Source organism: Nicotiana tabacum, chromosome 14 (assembly GCF_000715075.1).
Source record: "Nicotiana tabacum cultivar K326 chromosome 14, ASM71507v2, whole genome shotgun sequence".
Taxonomy (NCBI): Eukaryota; Viridiplantae; Streptophyta; class Magnoliopsida; order Solanales; family Solanaceae; genus Nicotiana; species Nicotiana tabacum.
In genome coordinates this window covers 116,662,223-116,679,891 of record NC_134093.1, presented here as the reverse complement: position 1 = coordinate 116,679,891, position 17,669 = coordinate 116,662,223, and the positions used below count along the sequence as shown (strand labels likewise).

The 17,669-nt window shown below is 34.7% G+C and overlaps 2 protein-coding genes across 2 annotated transcripts; both read left to right on the top strand.

The window, feature by feature from the left end:
* The first annotated feature begins 408 nt into the window (after window positions 1-408).
* LOC107825258 (triacylglycerol lipase 2-like) lies at window positions 409-7,101 on the top strand. Its single transcript, XM_016652092.2, has 9 exons — window positions 409-755; window positions 960-1,070; window positions 4,993-5,133; window positions 5,269-5,379; window positions 5,581-5,724; window positions 5,821-5,861; window positions 6,088-6,167; window positions 6,276-6,371; window positions 6,475-7,101. Exons 1-9 carry the CDS (start codon window positions 543-545, stop codon window positions 6,792-6,794), a joined length of 1,257 nt encoding a protein of 418 aa, XP_016507578.1. The 5' UTR covers window positions 409-542; the 3' UTR covers window positions 6,795-7,101.
* Window positions 7,102-8,626: 1,525 nt separating this feature from the next.
* On the top strand, window positions 8,627-17,566 carry LOC107825244 (uncharacterized). Its single transcript, XM_075229923.1, has 15 exons — window positions 8,627-8,890; window positions 9,471-9,585; window positions 9,696-9,807; window positions 9,910-9,954; window positions 10,154-10,221; window positions 10,330-10,384; window positions 10,459-10,538; window positions 10,622-10,705; window positions 10,890-11,003; window positions 11,608-11,726; window positions 12,041-12,158; window positions 14,510-14,640; window positions 14,767-14,917; window positions 15,100-15,179; window positions 17,009-17,566. Exons 1-15 carry the CDS (start codon window positions 8,700-8,702, stop codon window positions 17,094-17,096), a joined length of 1,551 nt encoding a protein of 516 aa, XP_075086024.1. The 5' UTR covers window positions 8,627-8,699; the 3' UTR covers window positions 17,097-17,566.
* Window positions 17,567-17,669: the final 103 nt, after the last annotated feature.

Here is a 17,669-nt window from a genome sequence, read left to right as displayed (position 1 = left end):
AGGGGTTCGAACCTCCTTTGTCGCAAAGTATGTAGTGTATATCACTTTTTAATTTTTTTGGAAGGATTAACCTAAATAGTCGTTCATTCATTAACCCCTTATACTTAAAGGCGACAGATATATAATATATGTAAAATTCATGTACAATATATGTATAATAATTTATACGTTGGCTAGGGAACATAAATAATAAATTCGGCCAACTATTTGGACACTGCCTGACTCTGTTCACACTTGAAACTAAATTATAGTAATGTGATATAGAAAAGCAAAAAACTAAAACCTCTTTTGAAAAAGGTAGATAAAATCGTTTAGTTAGTCAGTTGAAAAGCTCATCAGAACAAAAGAAAATCGTTTTCACACTTTGTTTATCCCGATAATTCCCAGTGGGTGTCCATTCCTCTTCTGTTCACGTACCACCCTTTTTATCTCACTCTGTTCTGTCTCTCTATAAATATATTTCTCTTGAGCTTTCTCAACTCCACCATTGCAAATTGCCCCCACCTCCCCTTCTGATCCATTACTTAGCTAAAACAGAATTAATGGCGTTTGGAATCTTGTCATGTCTGCGTGTTTTGAGCCTAGTGTCATTAGTTATCTTAGTTTTTGATCAGCCTTGTCGAGTTTTTAGTTCAAGCAGGGGAAGCCATTTTGGCTTCATCAACCATGATATTAATGGCGTGGATACTGCACCACCCGCTGGCATGTGCGCATCCACTGTCGCCATTCATGGTTACAAATGCCAAGAATTTGAGGTAATTAATTTTGTATATGAAGTTGACCTCCGTGTTACCTATAGTTCACGGGTTCGAACCGTGGAATTAGCCACTAATACTTGTATCACGGTAGGCTGTGCGCCCTTTCCCCGGACCCTGCGAGAGTGCGACATGTTCGTGCACCGGACTGTACTTTTAGTTGATTCTGCGGTCTTTATGTGTTTCTTTTTTTGCATATCTCAGGTAAAAACTGATGATGGCTACATACTAAGCGTGCAAAGAATTCCAGAAGGCCGCTTAGGTGGTGGTGGGCAAAACAGGCAGCCAGTATTGTTGCAGCACGGTGTTCTTGTGGTAATTAAGAAGCTTTACTTTTACGCTCTACCTCTACTTTTAGTACATCACTTGCATCTTGAGGAAATTACTAACGAACGCGATTCTCTCAGCAACAAAAAAAGTTAACTATATCATTCCGAAGTTTTTAAGTTTTATACATTCATAAATTAAAATAGAATCTTCAATAATCATGTCATTAATTAAGTAATCATAGATAAATCTCTAAGATATGTAACATTACCTAGTAATCAGGAGCTTTGATACACCGCTTCATCGAAATTTTTTACTAAATATATGTATAAATACTGTGAGAAAACGGAAGAAAAACTAACACCACTTGACATAAATTGTCTCTTGGTGTGTTGGTTATGTGTTTGATTTTGCTCGAGGCAACTAGTACTTTTTTTTGCGACTATTTGAGAGATCCTCTGTGGTGAAAATTGTGCTTATATATAATGCAACTCGGACATTTTCTAACTTAAAATTCAACAAACCAATATTTTAAGACTATTTCTTGTCCAGAACTATAATAATTAAAGTTATTTAAACTTTTTTTTTAATAAAAGTCACACCTCATACAAAAATTCTAGCATCCCCTGCTAGTAATCTCATAAGTATGGTAACAAACTTTACTGTAATAGATATTAAACTATATAAATAATAATATAAAGAAAAACAGATCCGATTTTCATGGAGTAAAACTTGGAGATAGTGAACTTTATCACGATTCGTTTCGCTTGACTGGTCAGCTCGAGTAAAAAAATTAAATTATCTGTCCAATTATTTTAAGGACAAAAACACTAAAGAGTGATGATGATTTCTCAGTGACAAGCTCACTGATTAAAGAAGGGGTTCATCATGATTTCTTAAAAGGGGAGGATTTACAGTGTGAAATCTGCATTAAAAAGTTGACCATATGGGCAAAACAGTACAATTGCGCGTCTTCTTGATAATATTGCCTCGGGCATGCTAAGGTATCAATTACTTATTTCCATCAAAAAGTGAAGACAGTAAGTGGTGGACCTTAATGTGCCAATGTCCTTTATCATTTGCACAAGGTATACTTTGCAAGATTAACAAGGAGGTTGAATATTCGATTTTTTTTTTTAATATATCTTTCAATCTTGACCATTAAGTAGGGGGAGCTAGCAATGTACTATTGAATCCATTATCTTTAATCCAAAGTTATATTTTTTTTAAGAAATTTATTGAATATGTATAAATTATTAATTTAGAACTCTTTAACTTAAAAATATTAGAAACTCAAACTCATAAGTTTTAAATCATGATTTTGCCTCTGCCGTTAAGCCTTTGTCCATTGAGGTAGCATATTAACCATCATTCACTAGCAAGATTAATCTCCTTAGGATCCCTTCAACCTAAGGGTGGCATGTGAGCCGGTTAGGACCGGACCCGGTCCAGGACCGCAAGCCCAAATGGGTAGTAAGCCTAAACGGTTCTAACCGGATAGGACTGGGACCGTGGGGAGGTGGGTTGGGTAGTGGGCCGGTCCCATAGGCGAGGCCCGCGAGACCGGGATCGACTGAGAAGTGGGTCGGTTCAAGCGATCCTAAACGGGCCTATCCGGGACCAAGGGCTAAACTTTTTTAAAAAAAGAATCTGCCACATTATAGCCTTTATGGCATTTAAAATATGACCGTTTTACCTGCCAAAATAGTCGTTGGCTATTTATAAATAGGCATTTAACCCCCCAACTTTGTTTTAACCCTAATTTTTTTATAATTACACTTTTTCTTATATATATAGCTTTTATATATATACTAAGTGTATAGCATATATCTTAAGATGTATATATAGTATAGTATATATCTATATATATCGAATATAGCTTATATATATACTATATATACATCTTAAGATATGTATATATATCGAATATATAGTATAGTATAGTATATATATAAGCTTATATATTATTATATATCTTAAGCTATATATATATATATATATATATATATATATATATATATATATATATATATAGAGAGAGAGAGAGAGAGAGAGAGAGAGCTTATATATCTTAAGATGTATATATAGTATAGTATAGTATATACTATACTATACTATACTATATATACATATGTATATATAGTATAGTGTGTGTGTATATATATATATATATATATATATATATATCTTAAGATGTATATATAGTATATCTTAAGATGTATACTATCGAATATGACTTATATACTATGTATATATAGTATAGTGTGTGTATATATATATATATCTTAAGATGTATATATAGTATATAAATCGAATATAGCTTATATATCTTAAGATGTATATATAGTATAGTATAGTATATATATAAGCTTATATATATATATGTATATCGAGTATATCGAATATACTATGTATATATAGTATAGTGTGTGTGTGTGTGTATATATATATATATATATCTTAAGATGTATATATAGTATAGTATATTATATATATAAGCTTATATATATCGAATATAACTTATATATATACTATACTATATTATACATACATCTTATATATATATATATATATATTATAACGCATTGCTTTGAATATCTCTTTACAATACTTTTGTCTTTAAATTTGAATTAAAAACTTTAGGTGACAATTCTATAATATAATTTATAAGGAATTGCCTTAGATATTTTTATTACCATTTTTTTTGTCTAACTTCTATAAAAAAAATTTAAAAAATAAAAAGTATCTGTTGGACCCACTTAGGCCCGCTTGAGCTGCCTCGTTTAGGACCGGGCCGCTTAGAATCGGGCCCGGCCCACATGCCACCCTTACTTCAACCCAAGCCTGCTGCAGAGCACTACTGAACGTGTTTGGAGAGTATCATTTTGTAGTTCGTGATCCCACTTATGAGCAAAGAAACATAAACTTACTCTTAATTGGAAGAAGAGCATTACAAATTCCTAAGACCAAATCTTTTGTTAAAACTCCCTTACTTCTTCACATAAGCAAAGAAACATAAACTTACTCTTAAATGGAAGAAGAACATTACAAATTCCTAAGACCAAATCTTTTGTTAAAACTCCCTTACTTCTTCACACAAGTGAAGAGTACTTAACTTACCTTGATTAATTGAGTATCATCAGAAGTATATATGAGGTCATATAAAATATTATCCTCTCTTTCTTAAAAGGAAAGTATTTGCAGCATATAGCAATTCACAAAGTAAGAAAACCTACTTTAACTTTTTCTTGATTTACGGAGTAACAGAAGTTCTGCGTATTATTTTTCACTTATTCTCGCAATAAAAGGTAAAGAACACATTATTTCAATCAGTTTTAAACTATTTTCTAAGTTGCTAAAAAAAAGTCAGACTAGCAATGATATCCAATCCGGACCATCTTCTTTTTTTGCATTCCCCAAGAGCGACTCACTTTGCTTCATTAATGACTCGAACCCGCAAAAAGTAATAAGTCCGCAAAAAGTATTTTACACTATTAGGTCAACAAAAGAATATTTACAAGTAAGTTATATTGAAATGTGATATTTGCTAGGGCAGATGCAACATAGTCATACCGAGTTCATCTTAAACTATTATTTTCGGCGCGTAACATATATTTACGTGTAAAAGTCCAGTAAAATTACAATAAATAATAGTTATGAACTCATAACTTTTAAAATATAATGTATTTAATATTAAGAATCTTAAAGGTTGAACATATATACTTAAAATCCTGAATTTGAAAATAGAATTCCTGAAGTACAGGTCACATGTGATATAAAAATTTCTTTTAGTGACAATGTATATAACTTAAACTCAACTAGGAATAGTATTAATGGGAAATGTGTTGTGTAACGTATAAGGAATTGAAAACGTTAGGATTATAAAATTTAATCAGGGTTTGTTACCATTATTAAAAAAAAAAAATTAATCAGGGTGATGAAATATAAAAATTGGCTATTTTATTTGCAGGATGGCGCGACATGGCTGTTGAATCCACCTGAACAATCACTAGCGATGATCTTGGCAGATAATGGCTTTGATGTTTGGATTTCCAACATCAGGGGAACCAGATACAGTCGTCGTCACGTTACCCTTGATCCTAACGATTCGGTAATATCACCTTCCAATCCTCAAAGAACAATACATTTTCTTGTTAGGTCAACAGTAAAAAACTAAGTAAAGAATTGTGCTGTTAATAATGTAAAGTGGCTTTAAGTTTGTATTATAAATTATAATGGTTTACAGGAATTCTGGAATTGGACATGGGATGATTTGGTGGCCCATGACTTACCAGCTGTCATTGACTTCATCTTCAAACAAACAGGACAAAAAACTCACTATGTAGGCCATTCAATGGTAAGTTCAGAGTTTAAAATCAGGGGCCGAGGTAGATTGAAATTGTAGTTCAAAAATTCATAACTAATAAAGTTGAAATCGTAGTTCTCCTCTACTCAGAATAGATGTAACGGTATAAGAAAAGATTTTGATAAAAGGATTTATAACTTCACTTGTCTATGGTGTGATGAAATTTAATTTAGATATGTTATGGATTTACAGGGAACTTTAATAGCACTGGCATCCTTCTCAGAAGGAAGACAGGTAGACAAGGTCAAATCAGCAGTATTGCTCAGTCCAATAGCTTATTTGAGCCATATGACAACTGCACTTGGTGATGTTGCTGCTAGAGCTTTTGTTGGTGAAGTTAGTACTTAATTAATTCTCTTCAAACTTTCCTTTTCACTTAGTTACCAAATTACTAAGTAACTTACTTATTTGTGTTTTTTACCATGTTCACAGATCACCACAATATTTGGTCTCGCAGAGTTTAATCCAAAAGGGTAAATAACTTCACTCAATTTTCAACTCCCTACTTTTTTTTTAGCTATGTTGCTCGAACTCCTCAAAATTGTTATTGCACCCGTGTCGGATACTCTATAAATACACTATATCTGAAGGATCCGGCACGCACCTGACGACAGTTTTGAATAGTCCGAGCAACACAGTTTTTTTTGGGTAATTTATCTCAATTAGTTAATGACACTTCTTTGTTTTGTGTGTTTTTAGTGGACCTGTATCCAATTTACTCAAGTTCTTGTGTGCTCAGCCAGGGGTGGACTGCTATGACTTAATGAGTGCGCTTACTGGTACTAAACTTCTCCAAAAGTAGACTTAATTATTCAAATTTTAGTTAATAAATATTAATGTCCCAATTACTCTACAAATGTAATTAATTACCTTCCATTTGAATAAAGGGAAAAACTGTTGTTTGAATGCCTCTACCGTCGAGCTTTTCTTGAATGACGAGCCTCAATCCACTTCAACCAAGAACCTGGTGCATTTGGCTCAGAGTAAGTTCTCTCAAATAATTACACAATAATCTAGTGCGCAAAAATTCAAGTACGCATTTAAAGATTCATATAACTGACTCTAACTTGTTTGAAATTAATGCAGCTGTTAGAGACGGTATACTATCAAAATATGACTATGGGAGCGACTACAATTTGGCGCATTATGGTGAAGCGAAACCTCCCAAATATAATTTAACCAACATTCCTCGCTATTTTCCTCTATTTCTCAGCTATGGAGGCCAAGATGCACTCTCTGATGGCAAAGACGTTGAGACATTGCTCGACGCTCTAAAGTTCCATGATGTAAACAAGTTGACAGTTCAGTATATCAAGAATTATGCTCATGCTGACTTTATCATGGGAATTACTGCCAAGGATCTTGTTTATAACCAGATTATTTCCTTTTTTAGAAACCATGGCTAATCACCCCGAGGAGCAGAAAAAGAAAAAGAAAGATAAAAGCAAGAAGGGAATTCATCATGATTTTCTAAAAAATTTTATGTAAGAAGCTTCAATTTCAGCTTCTTTTAATTGCATGTTAACAGATGATAAGAGCTAGATTTTCAGTATCATTCACAATAAGTCGAGCGATATATACACAAGAATGTCAGGGACAAACATTAGCAGACTAATTTCTTTGCAATGATTTGTCATATTTATCTTTAAAAGGAGGAAAACGCCAAATTTTCCCCTAAATTATGCGAAAATAGTTTACATTTGTCTTCCTTAATAGTTTGGTATCCTTGCCTTCACAAAAATGATTTAATGTTGTCCTTATTTGCAAACTACAGATGTTAAGGGCTTAAGGCTCAAATATGCCATGTAGTTCAGCGAAATAGCTCACATATATCATTCGTAAAAGAAGGTAAGAAGGAATGGGGACTCGTAAATAATGGAGGGTATAGATAATGCCATGTGGCAAAATCTAATATAGTAATTAGACAAGGTGGGATGCAGTTAGTGGGTAATGGCACGTATGACCAAAAATGGTAAAAGTGGGGCATATTCAAAACCAACTATTAACGAGTGGCATATATGAGCCATTTTCTTAAGTTTAGTAGCATATTTAAGCATTTTCCCAATTTATTTTCAAGTACGAGACATATAACCCTCTATGGTCAATATTACTTTTAGGGGTCGTTTGGTAGAGTGTGTAAGAATAATGCTGAATATGGTGTATTAGTAATGCTGATATTAGTTATGCTGACATTATTAATTTATGCTGACATATTTCTTATCCGTTGTTTGGTTTGATGTATTAAAGTATTGCACAATTTCTAAAAGAATTGTTTGTTTAAAAAAATACCCTTATAACCAGTCCATCACGTTATCTTCTTAAAAGAAACATATGTTGTGGAATATTTTTATATGAAAAAGGTTTTAAAAAATTATTTAATTTGTCTACCTATATTATAGTATAGAACTTAATATTTATTTATAAAAAAGAAAATATGTTAAGTATTTATTTACTTACTAGCGATATAATTTTATTTCTCACTTTCTTGGATTATTTCAAACTTGCATTAATATATTAGCATATTTTAATCAAGCATAAATTTTGAAGGACAATTTTGTCTTTAACTAAATTAATGCATGCATTAAAATTGATTGCATTATTAAAACCATGGTTTCTTATGCAATAGTTATGCATAAGATAATACTAAATAGGGTGTATAACTAATATTTGCATAACTAATGCATATGCTTAAAAGTGTACCAAACAAAGTATTATTAATACACAAAGCTAATGCATGCATTATTTTACCTAATGCATCCTACCAAACGATCCCTTAGTAAGTAGGTAGAGTGCATTAGAGAAATTTATCTTTAACTAAGTTAATGCATACATTAAAATTGATTGCATTGTTAAAACCATAATTTCTTATGCAATAGTTATGCATAGGATAATACCAAATAGGGTGTATAACTAATGCATATGCTTAAAAGTGTACCAAATAAAGTATTACTAATACACAAAGCTAATGCATCCTACCAAACGACCCCTTAGAGGTAGGTAGAGTGCATTAACTTTGTATATTAGTAATATCTTGTTTGATACACTTTTTCAACCTATGTATAACTAATACAAGCATAAGTTATACATCATATTTGGTATTATGTTAAGTAAAGCTAATACATAAAACAAAACGGCTCGGGTTCAAATAATTCGACTTGAATTGGCCCACCCAGAGATGAGAACGGGCAATCGGGCATCGCTGAGATATTAGTATATCGGATATAGATACTGCTCTTAAATATTTTATCCATTCCCGCCATAGGCAGCTGAGACTGTAACGAACACTTTGAGAAAGCAGTTCCAATTTTCCAATGGCACTGAGCTTCTTCTCTCCGGCAGTTTCAATCCATCGCATTATTAGCTGTCAAGCTACGAGCAATCAGCTGTGCGCAGAATGTGTCTCTGCCCCATCATCATCAGCTCTCTCTATAAACCCTAATAATCCTATCCCTCCTCCTCCACCTTCCTTATCCTGCGCCCTCAATTGCACTCATTTCCAGTCGTACGTACCTTTTTCTTTCCTGTGGTTTCATTATTCTTAGCTCCACTAGCTCATAACTATTCATTATTGACTATCCCTCTTAATATCTGTATTCAGCTCAGTAATTTTTATTATATAGCATAAGACATCTTTACTTTCCGTTAAACTTTTGGTCTAATATTACTCCTGTCATTAGGAAAAAGTCTTGTTTATCCCTTGAACTCTAGCCAACCTGAGCTTAATTTTAAACCATAGTTAAAATTTGAGGGATAAATTTGGATCATTTCTATCGAAGAATTTGGACACATGGAGTCCACCAATTCTACTCTGGAGCTTCATCAAATATGAGACGATTTGCTAATAGCAAGAGTATAAAAGGACCAAAAGTGAAATGGAGCACAAAATTGAGCAATTTCGGATAGTATAGGTGCAAATTTAAACCTTTTTCCAGTAGTATATAGTTCGAGTGGAAGATAGATGTTGAATGTTGGTACACTGGATCCACCTCTGATTGTAGTATAATATTGTGTATAGTGGTGGATGTTTGTGATTGTAGTATAATATTGTGTTTGACTGCCTCAATTTGGATGTGGTTTTACAGGTGTTCTGGTTGCACTCAAGACTTTGATCTTCACCATCCAGTAGTAATTGATGAAGCTATAGGTTACTTCAAGAAGCTTGGCGTGAAAGATTTTTCATTTGATAGTTGTAGATTAGTACGTGATTGATGTAAATCTTATTGTGCCTTAAATTGATTTGTTGTATTTTTGGTGGAGTTACTTTATGGCATCAATTATGAGCTAGATTAACTGTCCTTTGGATGCAGTGGGGATGGAGATGTCGTGCAAAGCTCGCTGTTCGAGGTTCATCAAGCAAGCCTCTGATTGGGCTTTATGAGGAGGGCACTCATAACGTAGTTGATATCCCTGACTGTAAAGGTCTGCTATTTGGTTATCCGCATATCTGGTTTTTGTGGTACACTTATCTATGCATAGACAATAGAATTATCTAAGTGCAATTATGTGACTCTCTTTCTGCAGCTCATCATCCGAACATCAATGCTGCTGTGGAGCTCCTGAAGCGAGGCTTGTTCCTAATCCTGCATCCTATCTTTTTCCCCCCCCAATTTATGTAATAATTTGTGTGTCATTCTCTTTCGAAGTGTATTAAATAGTGTGAACGTACCTATTTAAACAACAGCCGCTGTATTTATTTGTCTATTCTTTACTCTCATTTGGATTTTCTTTTTCTCTTTCACTGTTGGCGTTGTCTGGGTCCCTCCAGGGATAATTGAGTTGAATGTTGAACCATATGATGAAGATCAAGGCACTGGTGACCTGAGGTATGTTCAGGTGAGTAATACATAGTATAAGTTTGCAGAGGAAAGAATTAGGTCGCTGAGATAGTTTGAATGAGATTTTTGGTGTTCTTTATCTGAGATGCAACTAATTATTGTGCAGATGGCCGTCACTATGCATGATACGTCCCTTCCTATCCCGGAGAGATATAAGAATGGTTTGTACATGTTATAGTGAATAAGAGGCTTAGGATGATCTTTGATGGTGTTGATAAAAATTGTCTTATTTCAGGTAAAGTGCAGGTCTCTTTGGTTTGGAATTCAAGAAGCGAGAATTCAGCAAACTCTGGAAAATTAAATGCTTTAGCCCATGTAAGAGTGTGATGTTAGCAAAACTAGACTTCTTCATCAATGGATTGCGTTAATTTTACACAAACTTTCACCTTCTAATGTAGTTCCTCTGGGCAAATGGTGGGCCAAAGAGAAAAGTTCATTTAATTCATTCAGTTTGGGCGAACTTCCAGACATCATCAAATAATGTGAGCAAATATCTCCCTTCCTCCCTCCCTCCTTTGTCTCTTTCTCCACCCCATGGATATGCACACATATGAATAGATGTTCAGTATATATGTGATTGGAAAATGTTGCTCATAATTTGGCCACTACTGTGATATCTTTAATAAGAGTGCAGCAGTTAGTTGATATCTTCGTTCTGGTATGCAGATTATCTTTGGAAACAGATGGAGACATTTGTTAGGGGAAAGAGATTTCTGGGAGCACATTGGAGGGATTGATGTCTCTTTAGCTCCATCAAGCTTTGGGCAAGCAAATACACGGGTAGAGCTCTTTAAAAAAGGATTCTATTTGTTCTTTTTTAAGGGAAAGAGCAATCATGTTTATAACCGTTTTCTTGACCTCCACTCTGAGTAGCACAGACGAGACATAGAACATACTTCTCAGATAAAGCACAATAGTGGATTTCTCCAGCCAAAGTTTGCTATGAATGAGGTTCTTAGTTCTCCAGTAAATTTAGACACGGCAGGATAAGTGCCAATAGATCCTTATTACACATCACTTATCAGGAAAAAATGAATAGAATCCTTATTCTTTACATTGGACATGTCTTCTTTTGGGTAGATAACTTAGTTTCATTCTTTCCCCCACTTTATTCCATTTCTGGTTTGTCTTGGGCCAATTCATAATTTCTGACCATGTAATGGCATGTTTTTGATGATTATTTTCCTACTTTAGCTTACACTAAACCTACTTAACGATGAACTAAACTTGGTTTGAGCCACAGTCCATGCATTTTGCTTCTAGGGGCATATTTCTGATTATCCTTTTTTTCTTAATTTGGTAACCCAACCACACAACCTTGACCGATTTTCCCATTACGATACATTTTTCTCTCGATTTTACTTAATCATTTGTCCTTCTTCAGGCTTTTGACTCTTTGCTGCGGAAGTTACAGAAATATGTCCCTCTCGGTGCATCAGTTGTTGATCTCTATGCAGGAGCTGGTGTAATTGGGTTATCTTTGGCTTTTTCAAGGAAATGCCGGTCAGAATAACAGTCCTCTACCCCTTTTGTTGACCTACTCTTTGTTTTAGTCACTCCCAAAAAGATTAATCTCTCTGGAAATGGAAAAATCTATTGGATTCAAAAATTGAAGTTAACATTTGATAAAATCACTTCGTGTTATTGTGAATTATTTTTCCAACGTATTATTTTGAATTTGATGTGACATTTTATACTACCCCCCCCCCTTTGTGGATGAATACCCTCTCACATCTTCTAGGACAAACTTAAATCTGATAACTTGTCTAAAGATAACATGTCTGAACTTTCCTCTTTAAATTTATGTTTCTTCTCAGGTCAGTTAAATGTGTTGAGGTTAATAAAGAGTCCAAGCAATCTTTTGAGAAGACAGTTGAGCGCTTGCCTACCAATGTCGAAAGCAATATCAGCTGGCACCATGCAGACGCTTCAATAGTCAGTCTCAACAAGTCAATTACATATAAGTCATCACAAACATGCACAACTTTGGTTTTAGTCACATAAACTTGTCTGCATTTTTACTTCAATATATGGTTTTCAAATCTATTCATGTGGTCATACTGACTCTGAGAAACACATTTTTGTTTTATCATGTACACCTACACATAGATCTTTTTCTTTTAAGTATAATATAATTGCTTCAAGAATAGATAAAATGTAGCATTACAAAGATACAAGGGGCATACAGTAGGAGGAACATGACAATCTACTCAAAATATCCCTAAGCTAAGACTAAGTTCCCAATGGTATTTCAATCATGGCACATGCCATACAGGCATACACCTAGAATCCCTAAGCAGAGTAGTGAATATTGTCCTATACAAACACTTCAAAGGGATTTGCTTATTTTGAAAGGCTCTGTTTTTATTTTCTGAACAAAATGCAGACTAGTAGCTAATCCCATTTCACTACACACTTTTGTCAATTGAACAACTGACTATCTTGGATCAGCTATGGCAACTCAGTAAGCCATCTGCACCAATCCACGTTCTCATCAAGCAGTTTTGGACTGCCCTCTAAACGAGCGGCTGTTCAGTAGTAGTATCACAGAGTAGGAGATTTAATTAAATGGAGATTCCTTATTTCAGAAGTCTTAGTAGCAATCTGATCCTACATAAATTCATAGAATGGAGCTAATAGTAAGACATGTTGTTTACACTGACAAAGGTGTTCCAAACAAACCTGGTCACTGTCATCCTCAAATCTTCATTAAGTCTTTGGGTTGAGAAGCTGGATGTAGTTCAGAAAATGACCTCTTCGGTCCTGTATTATAGGAAGAACTGCCTCAATGAGTCATCTAAATTCAATTTCTTCCACTTGGCCAATTCCGCTTCCCACTTTGATGAGTTTAGTCACAGTGGAGTAACATGTAAGCCCTAATTGCCCTAAAATATTAACAGAACAAAACATACTTATAGATATTCCATCTCATTTAGATACTGTGTAATGAAGTGTGGGCATTGCAATAACCCACACCCAAGTAATAATTATGTGACTTTGGCAGTATATGTGCATGTATGTTTGTTTCTTTGTTCCCTCTGTTTGAAGTTTAAAAAAAGCAGCAATATATGGAGAGGTATTGATTTACTCTGTAAAGCTAGGGAATCGGGAAGGAGGTCCGTTCTTCATGAATGTCTGCAATTAATTAAACAGTATAAGGTGGTATTGGTGGGAGATTGTGGGGGGGGGGGGAGGGGGGACTTTTGATACGGACAAAGATTAAGAATTCAAAATCACCTGGAAATGTAGGCTACATATTGATTTTTAGGTGGGCAGAACATGTAATAGCTTGATCAGTTTAGTGTAAGATAAATAGAGGTACGCCTATATATAAGCTGGCATGGCACCCATTTAATGGAAAATTTTGCATCATTATGATGGTAAAGGAGAGCAATTGCTGCACTGAGTGTTCTGATCTACAGTTTTGTGGCATAAAGGTTGATAGCATGGGATATATTCCCTGGGAGGTACAGGATGCTCCCCTGTTAAAGTAACAGATCATTTGGAATAAGTATTAAATCTCCTTAAATTGTTTAATTTTTAGAGGAAGCTGAGTCTCTTGGAGACTTCCTGATAAAGGAGTTATCAAAGCATTTGGTTCTTAGTGTTAATCAGTGTTGAGAATCCTATTTCTCCCAAATACTTAATGTTCCTCACTTCCTTGTATGGATTGGATTCAGTAGTGAGAATGGGTAGCAAACCCCCCCCCCCCCCCCAAACCCCAAACCAAAAAAGAAAAAAACTACCACCTTTAACCAAAAGAGGGGAAAACCAGTCAAGCTCGTTCCGTAGGCATGAAGAGCTTTTATTGTGGGGAATCATGGTAGCCCAGTTGGTTGGCTACCTAAACTTCCACCTTGTTGTGGGGGGTCGATTCTCCACCTTGTAATCTCCTCCCTAATTCCCCTTCTCCTCCCCTAAGAATAATAAAAAAGATTTTTTTAAAAAAGTTTTTGTTGTGATGTGGAGATAGAACACACCTCCTTGGGGGGTTTCTTGTTCTAATAGCTCTCATCAGTATCCTCGGGGTTTTGCATGTGATTTAAATGTCATCATATAGTGTATTGGTCATTTATTTGCTTCATCATAATTACCATTATGTTATCTCTTTGACCTCTTAATTCAATTCCGGAGAGAAACTCTACTGGTGGAAACTTTGCTTTGTCCGAATGGATTCAACTTGTTAAATCTTCTTTTCCGGACCCTAGAACTCTCTTGGTATGCTGTATAGCTGTATATGATTTTGATGTTGTATAAGTTTTCACTTCAAGTAACGACTTGCATAGGAACCAACTTCATGGCTCTTGGGATCGGATGTTGTTGTGGTTGACCCTCCGAGGAAAGGGTTGGACCCGTCCTTGGTGAAGGAACTACGGCATATCTCAGCATTGAAACTGAGAGCCAATTCATCTAAAAGGTAGAGTAAGAGAAAATTCTGGGAAGTATGTGGGTTGCTATATTGTTATGAAAATTCACGATCATTGATGTGCTACAGCATTCAATGTGTTCCTGTCATCCACTTATGTTTTATTTGTTATGGTAGACCTGAAAAGGTCAGAGACGAGAAGAGACCGTGGGTCCTGCGTGCCAGAGAAGCTGCAATTCAAATTGAAAACACAACTGTACATGAGGAAGATCAATCATTGCCTCAGACTCTTATCTATATTAGCTGTGGTTGGGAAAGTTTTAAAGAGGTATGTGGCCTTCCTTCAAATCCATATTAGATTGAGATGCAGCTCTTTGATCTCTGCGTCTTAATACAATTCGTTTGAACTACCATTCAATTTGATCAAGTTTTTGGTTCATAAGATGCAATTCAACTTTGGGCACTGAACTATGTCATCTTGAAGCTGATTATAGGCCCTTTTTCATGCAGGATTGCTTGTCACTGCTAGCTAGTAAGGAATGGCATTTGCATAAAGCCCATGGCTTTAATTTCTTTCCTGGAACACAAAGGTTTTGTCATTCCCTCTTGTAATTCATGTAGTCCTACAAACAAATTTAAACTTGCATCTGTGTCAACTAAAATTAAATTTCATCGAATATGATTACAAATAACTATGAAGTATTATTTATTATTTTCATTCACGTATATGCATAATAAACACATTTGCTTGAAGGAAGAAACTGTGTGTTGCACAAAAAATTCTGAATGGTCTTCCAGTATAGTGTTCTAATAAGGGGAGAAACTAGGGGTGTGTTTGGTATGAAGGAAAATGTTTTCCATGGAAAATGTTTTCCTAGAAAATGTTTTTATGGAAAATGAGTGGTTTTATCACTTATTTTCCCTTGTTTGGTTGGCGAGTGGAAAACTTTTTCCGGAAAATACCCAAAAGAACTAATGTGATGCTCTACTTTTTTACACAAAAACGTTGAAATTTATGCTCCATAGCTAAAAAGAAAATACTCTTTTTTGGGTTGAAAAAAAAAGTAAAGTACTCTCTACAACATGAAAATAAAGTATTCATTTTATTGAAATAAAAAAAAATACTTTTCTATATCATGAAAGGAAAATACTCATTTTGTTGAAATGAAAAAAAATACTTTGTTGAAATGAAAGAAAATACTTTTTCTACATCATGAAAAGAAAATATTCATTTTGTTGAAATGATAATGCTTTTTCTACATCATGAAAAGAAAATACTCCTTTTGTTGAAATGAAAGAAAATACTTTTTACTTCATCATTTTTTGTTGAAATGAAAGAAAATACTTTTTATACGTCATGAAAAGAAAGTAATTTTTTTGTTAAAATGAAAAAAATATTTTTTTTATATCATGAAAAGGAAATACTCATTTGTTGAAATAAAAAAAAATCTATCTATAACATAAAAAAGAAAGCACTATTAATAATATTTCTATTTAGGGTGGGGGGTGGGGGGGGGGTTGGGTTGGGTGGGGTAGGGTGGGCGGGGGTGTGTGAGTAGGTGGGGGTGGGTTGTTGGGGATTGGTGGGGAAGGTTCCAATTGGAGGAAAAAGAGTTCATGAGAAAAATGTTTTCCAAAACATTTAAGCCAACCAAACATGGGAAATTGAAAAATTCATACCAAACACACCCTAAATGAAAAGGCTTTATGCTTGTGCCACTATGGAGAAGAGGATGGAAGATTCTTGGTAATTCTGTATAGGAACATCTATATGGGAGAGATGATATTTCTCTCTTTTAGATTATTATTTTTCAGTTCTTTTCCTTTCCATTATCACCTAGTTTATGGATCCAAGGAATCACCGCTCACAAATACTCGGACATGCCTATGAATAGCACTTCTATGTGGAAATTGCTACTTGATGTTTGTTAGATGTGTGGAAGGGACTTACTAATTTTAAGTATGCCTGTAATAAGGACATTTCTACATTTGAGATTGTGCATTAGTGTTCACTGATTGTTGAGAAAATATAGCTTTCAACTGGAACTCACCAATCCCATTGGAGATAGCAAGGGAATGAAATAGACATTGCAGAGGACCAAGAGGTTGGAGGGGCAGGGTTTGTAGATGCTCACATTCTAATTTCTAAAGAAACTAAGAAAGAAAATCTCCTCTATTTTGGGCATAAAGATAATTCTTGTTAAATATAAAAATGTCCCCTCTTTTTTGTCAACTTCTTTTTTTTACCTTATGCATGTTCTTATCTGTTTTAAGATCCCTGTCCCTTGCTTTGTTGGTATGTGATGCTCAAATGCTTTTGCTTGAACCTTCATTCGTTTGACTGCTTCAGTGATCTTTTATGTTTGTGGGGCATAGTTTCATAACATCATTTTAAAGAAATTAATCTGACTGGATGCAGTATTGAGATTCTAGCTGTGTTTAAACGAGGCAGAGGAGCTAGCACCAAGAAGAAGAAATCGGGGAAAAAACAAAAGAGACCCCACTGAATAACTCAGTAGAAGAAGAAGCCAATGTTGAAGGAACACAACTGTAGAAAGGAGAAGCCCACATTCTGGAATTCTTTCCAAGGCATAAGAGCATTCTTCATGATGTTGTTCTTGCCGTATGGGTCAAAGAATGACTCACGCCAGTCCAACTGCTGTATTATTTAATGCTGTGCAAGTCATTTAGTGTGTAATTTAAAATGCTTTTTAGATACGAAATTTCACTCATTTCTGGTATCTTTCACGTCCTTAGCATTGTAGTTGCAAGAAGCAAATAATGTAGGGGTTTGGGGTAGGGAGAAGAATTCATGGTTTCATGTATAGCAAGAAATAATCTTTTGGCTCTTCAAGCATCTCCCCGGTCTTTCTGTTTGGTCTCCATCATTTCTCCTTTCTGGGTAACAGAGCACGTAACTGTTGGATCTCTGGATGCTTTATCTAATGAAAGTATATAGTAGCAATATTATTGTTCTTTTACTCTATGATATGCAAACGTATGTGATGATAAATGTACTAAAATACTTATTCTAAATGGCCAGACATCAATGGAAGTTCCTTTCCAAGAGGTCTTTCAAG

What these genes read in the sequence shown, in the direction of transcription:
- LOC107825258 (XM_016652092.2), top strand. Translation starts at nt 543, where the DNA reads ATGGCGTTTGGAATCTTGTCATGTCTGCGTGTTTTGAGCCTAGTGTCA. An exon ending in CTAGAGCTTTTGTTGGTGAA is followed by an intron (nt 5,725 to 5,820) that starts GTTAGTACTTAA and finishes CCATGTTCACAG; the next exon opens with ATCACCACAATATTTGGTCT. An exon ending in CCTGGTGCATTTGGCTCAGA is followed by an intron (nt 6,372 to 6,474) that starts GTAAGTTCTCTC and finishes AAATTAATGCAG; the next exon opens with CTGTTAGAGACGGTATACTA.
- LOC107825244 (XM_075229923.1), top strand. Translation starts at nt 8,700, where the DNA reads ATGGCACTGAGCTTCTTCTCTCCGGCAGTTTCAATCCATCGCATTATT. An exon ending in CCCGGAGAGATATAAGAATG is followed by an intron (nt 10,385 to 10,458) that starts GTTTGTACATGT and finishes GTCTTATTTCAG; the next exon opens with GTAAAGTGCAGGTCTCTTTG. An exon ending in GCTTTTTCAAGGAAATGCCG is followed by an intron (nt 11,727 to 12,040) that starts GTCAGAATAACA and finishes GTTTCTTCTCAG; the next exon opens with GTCAGTTAAATGTGTTGAGG.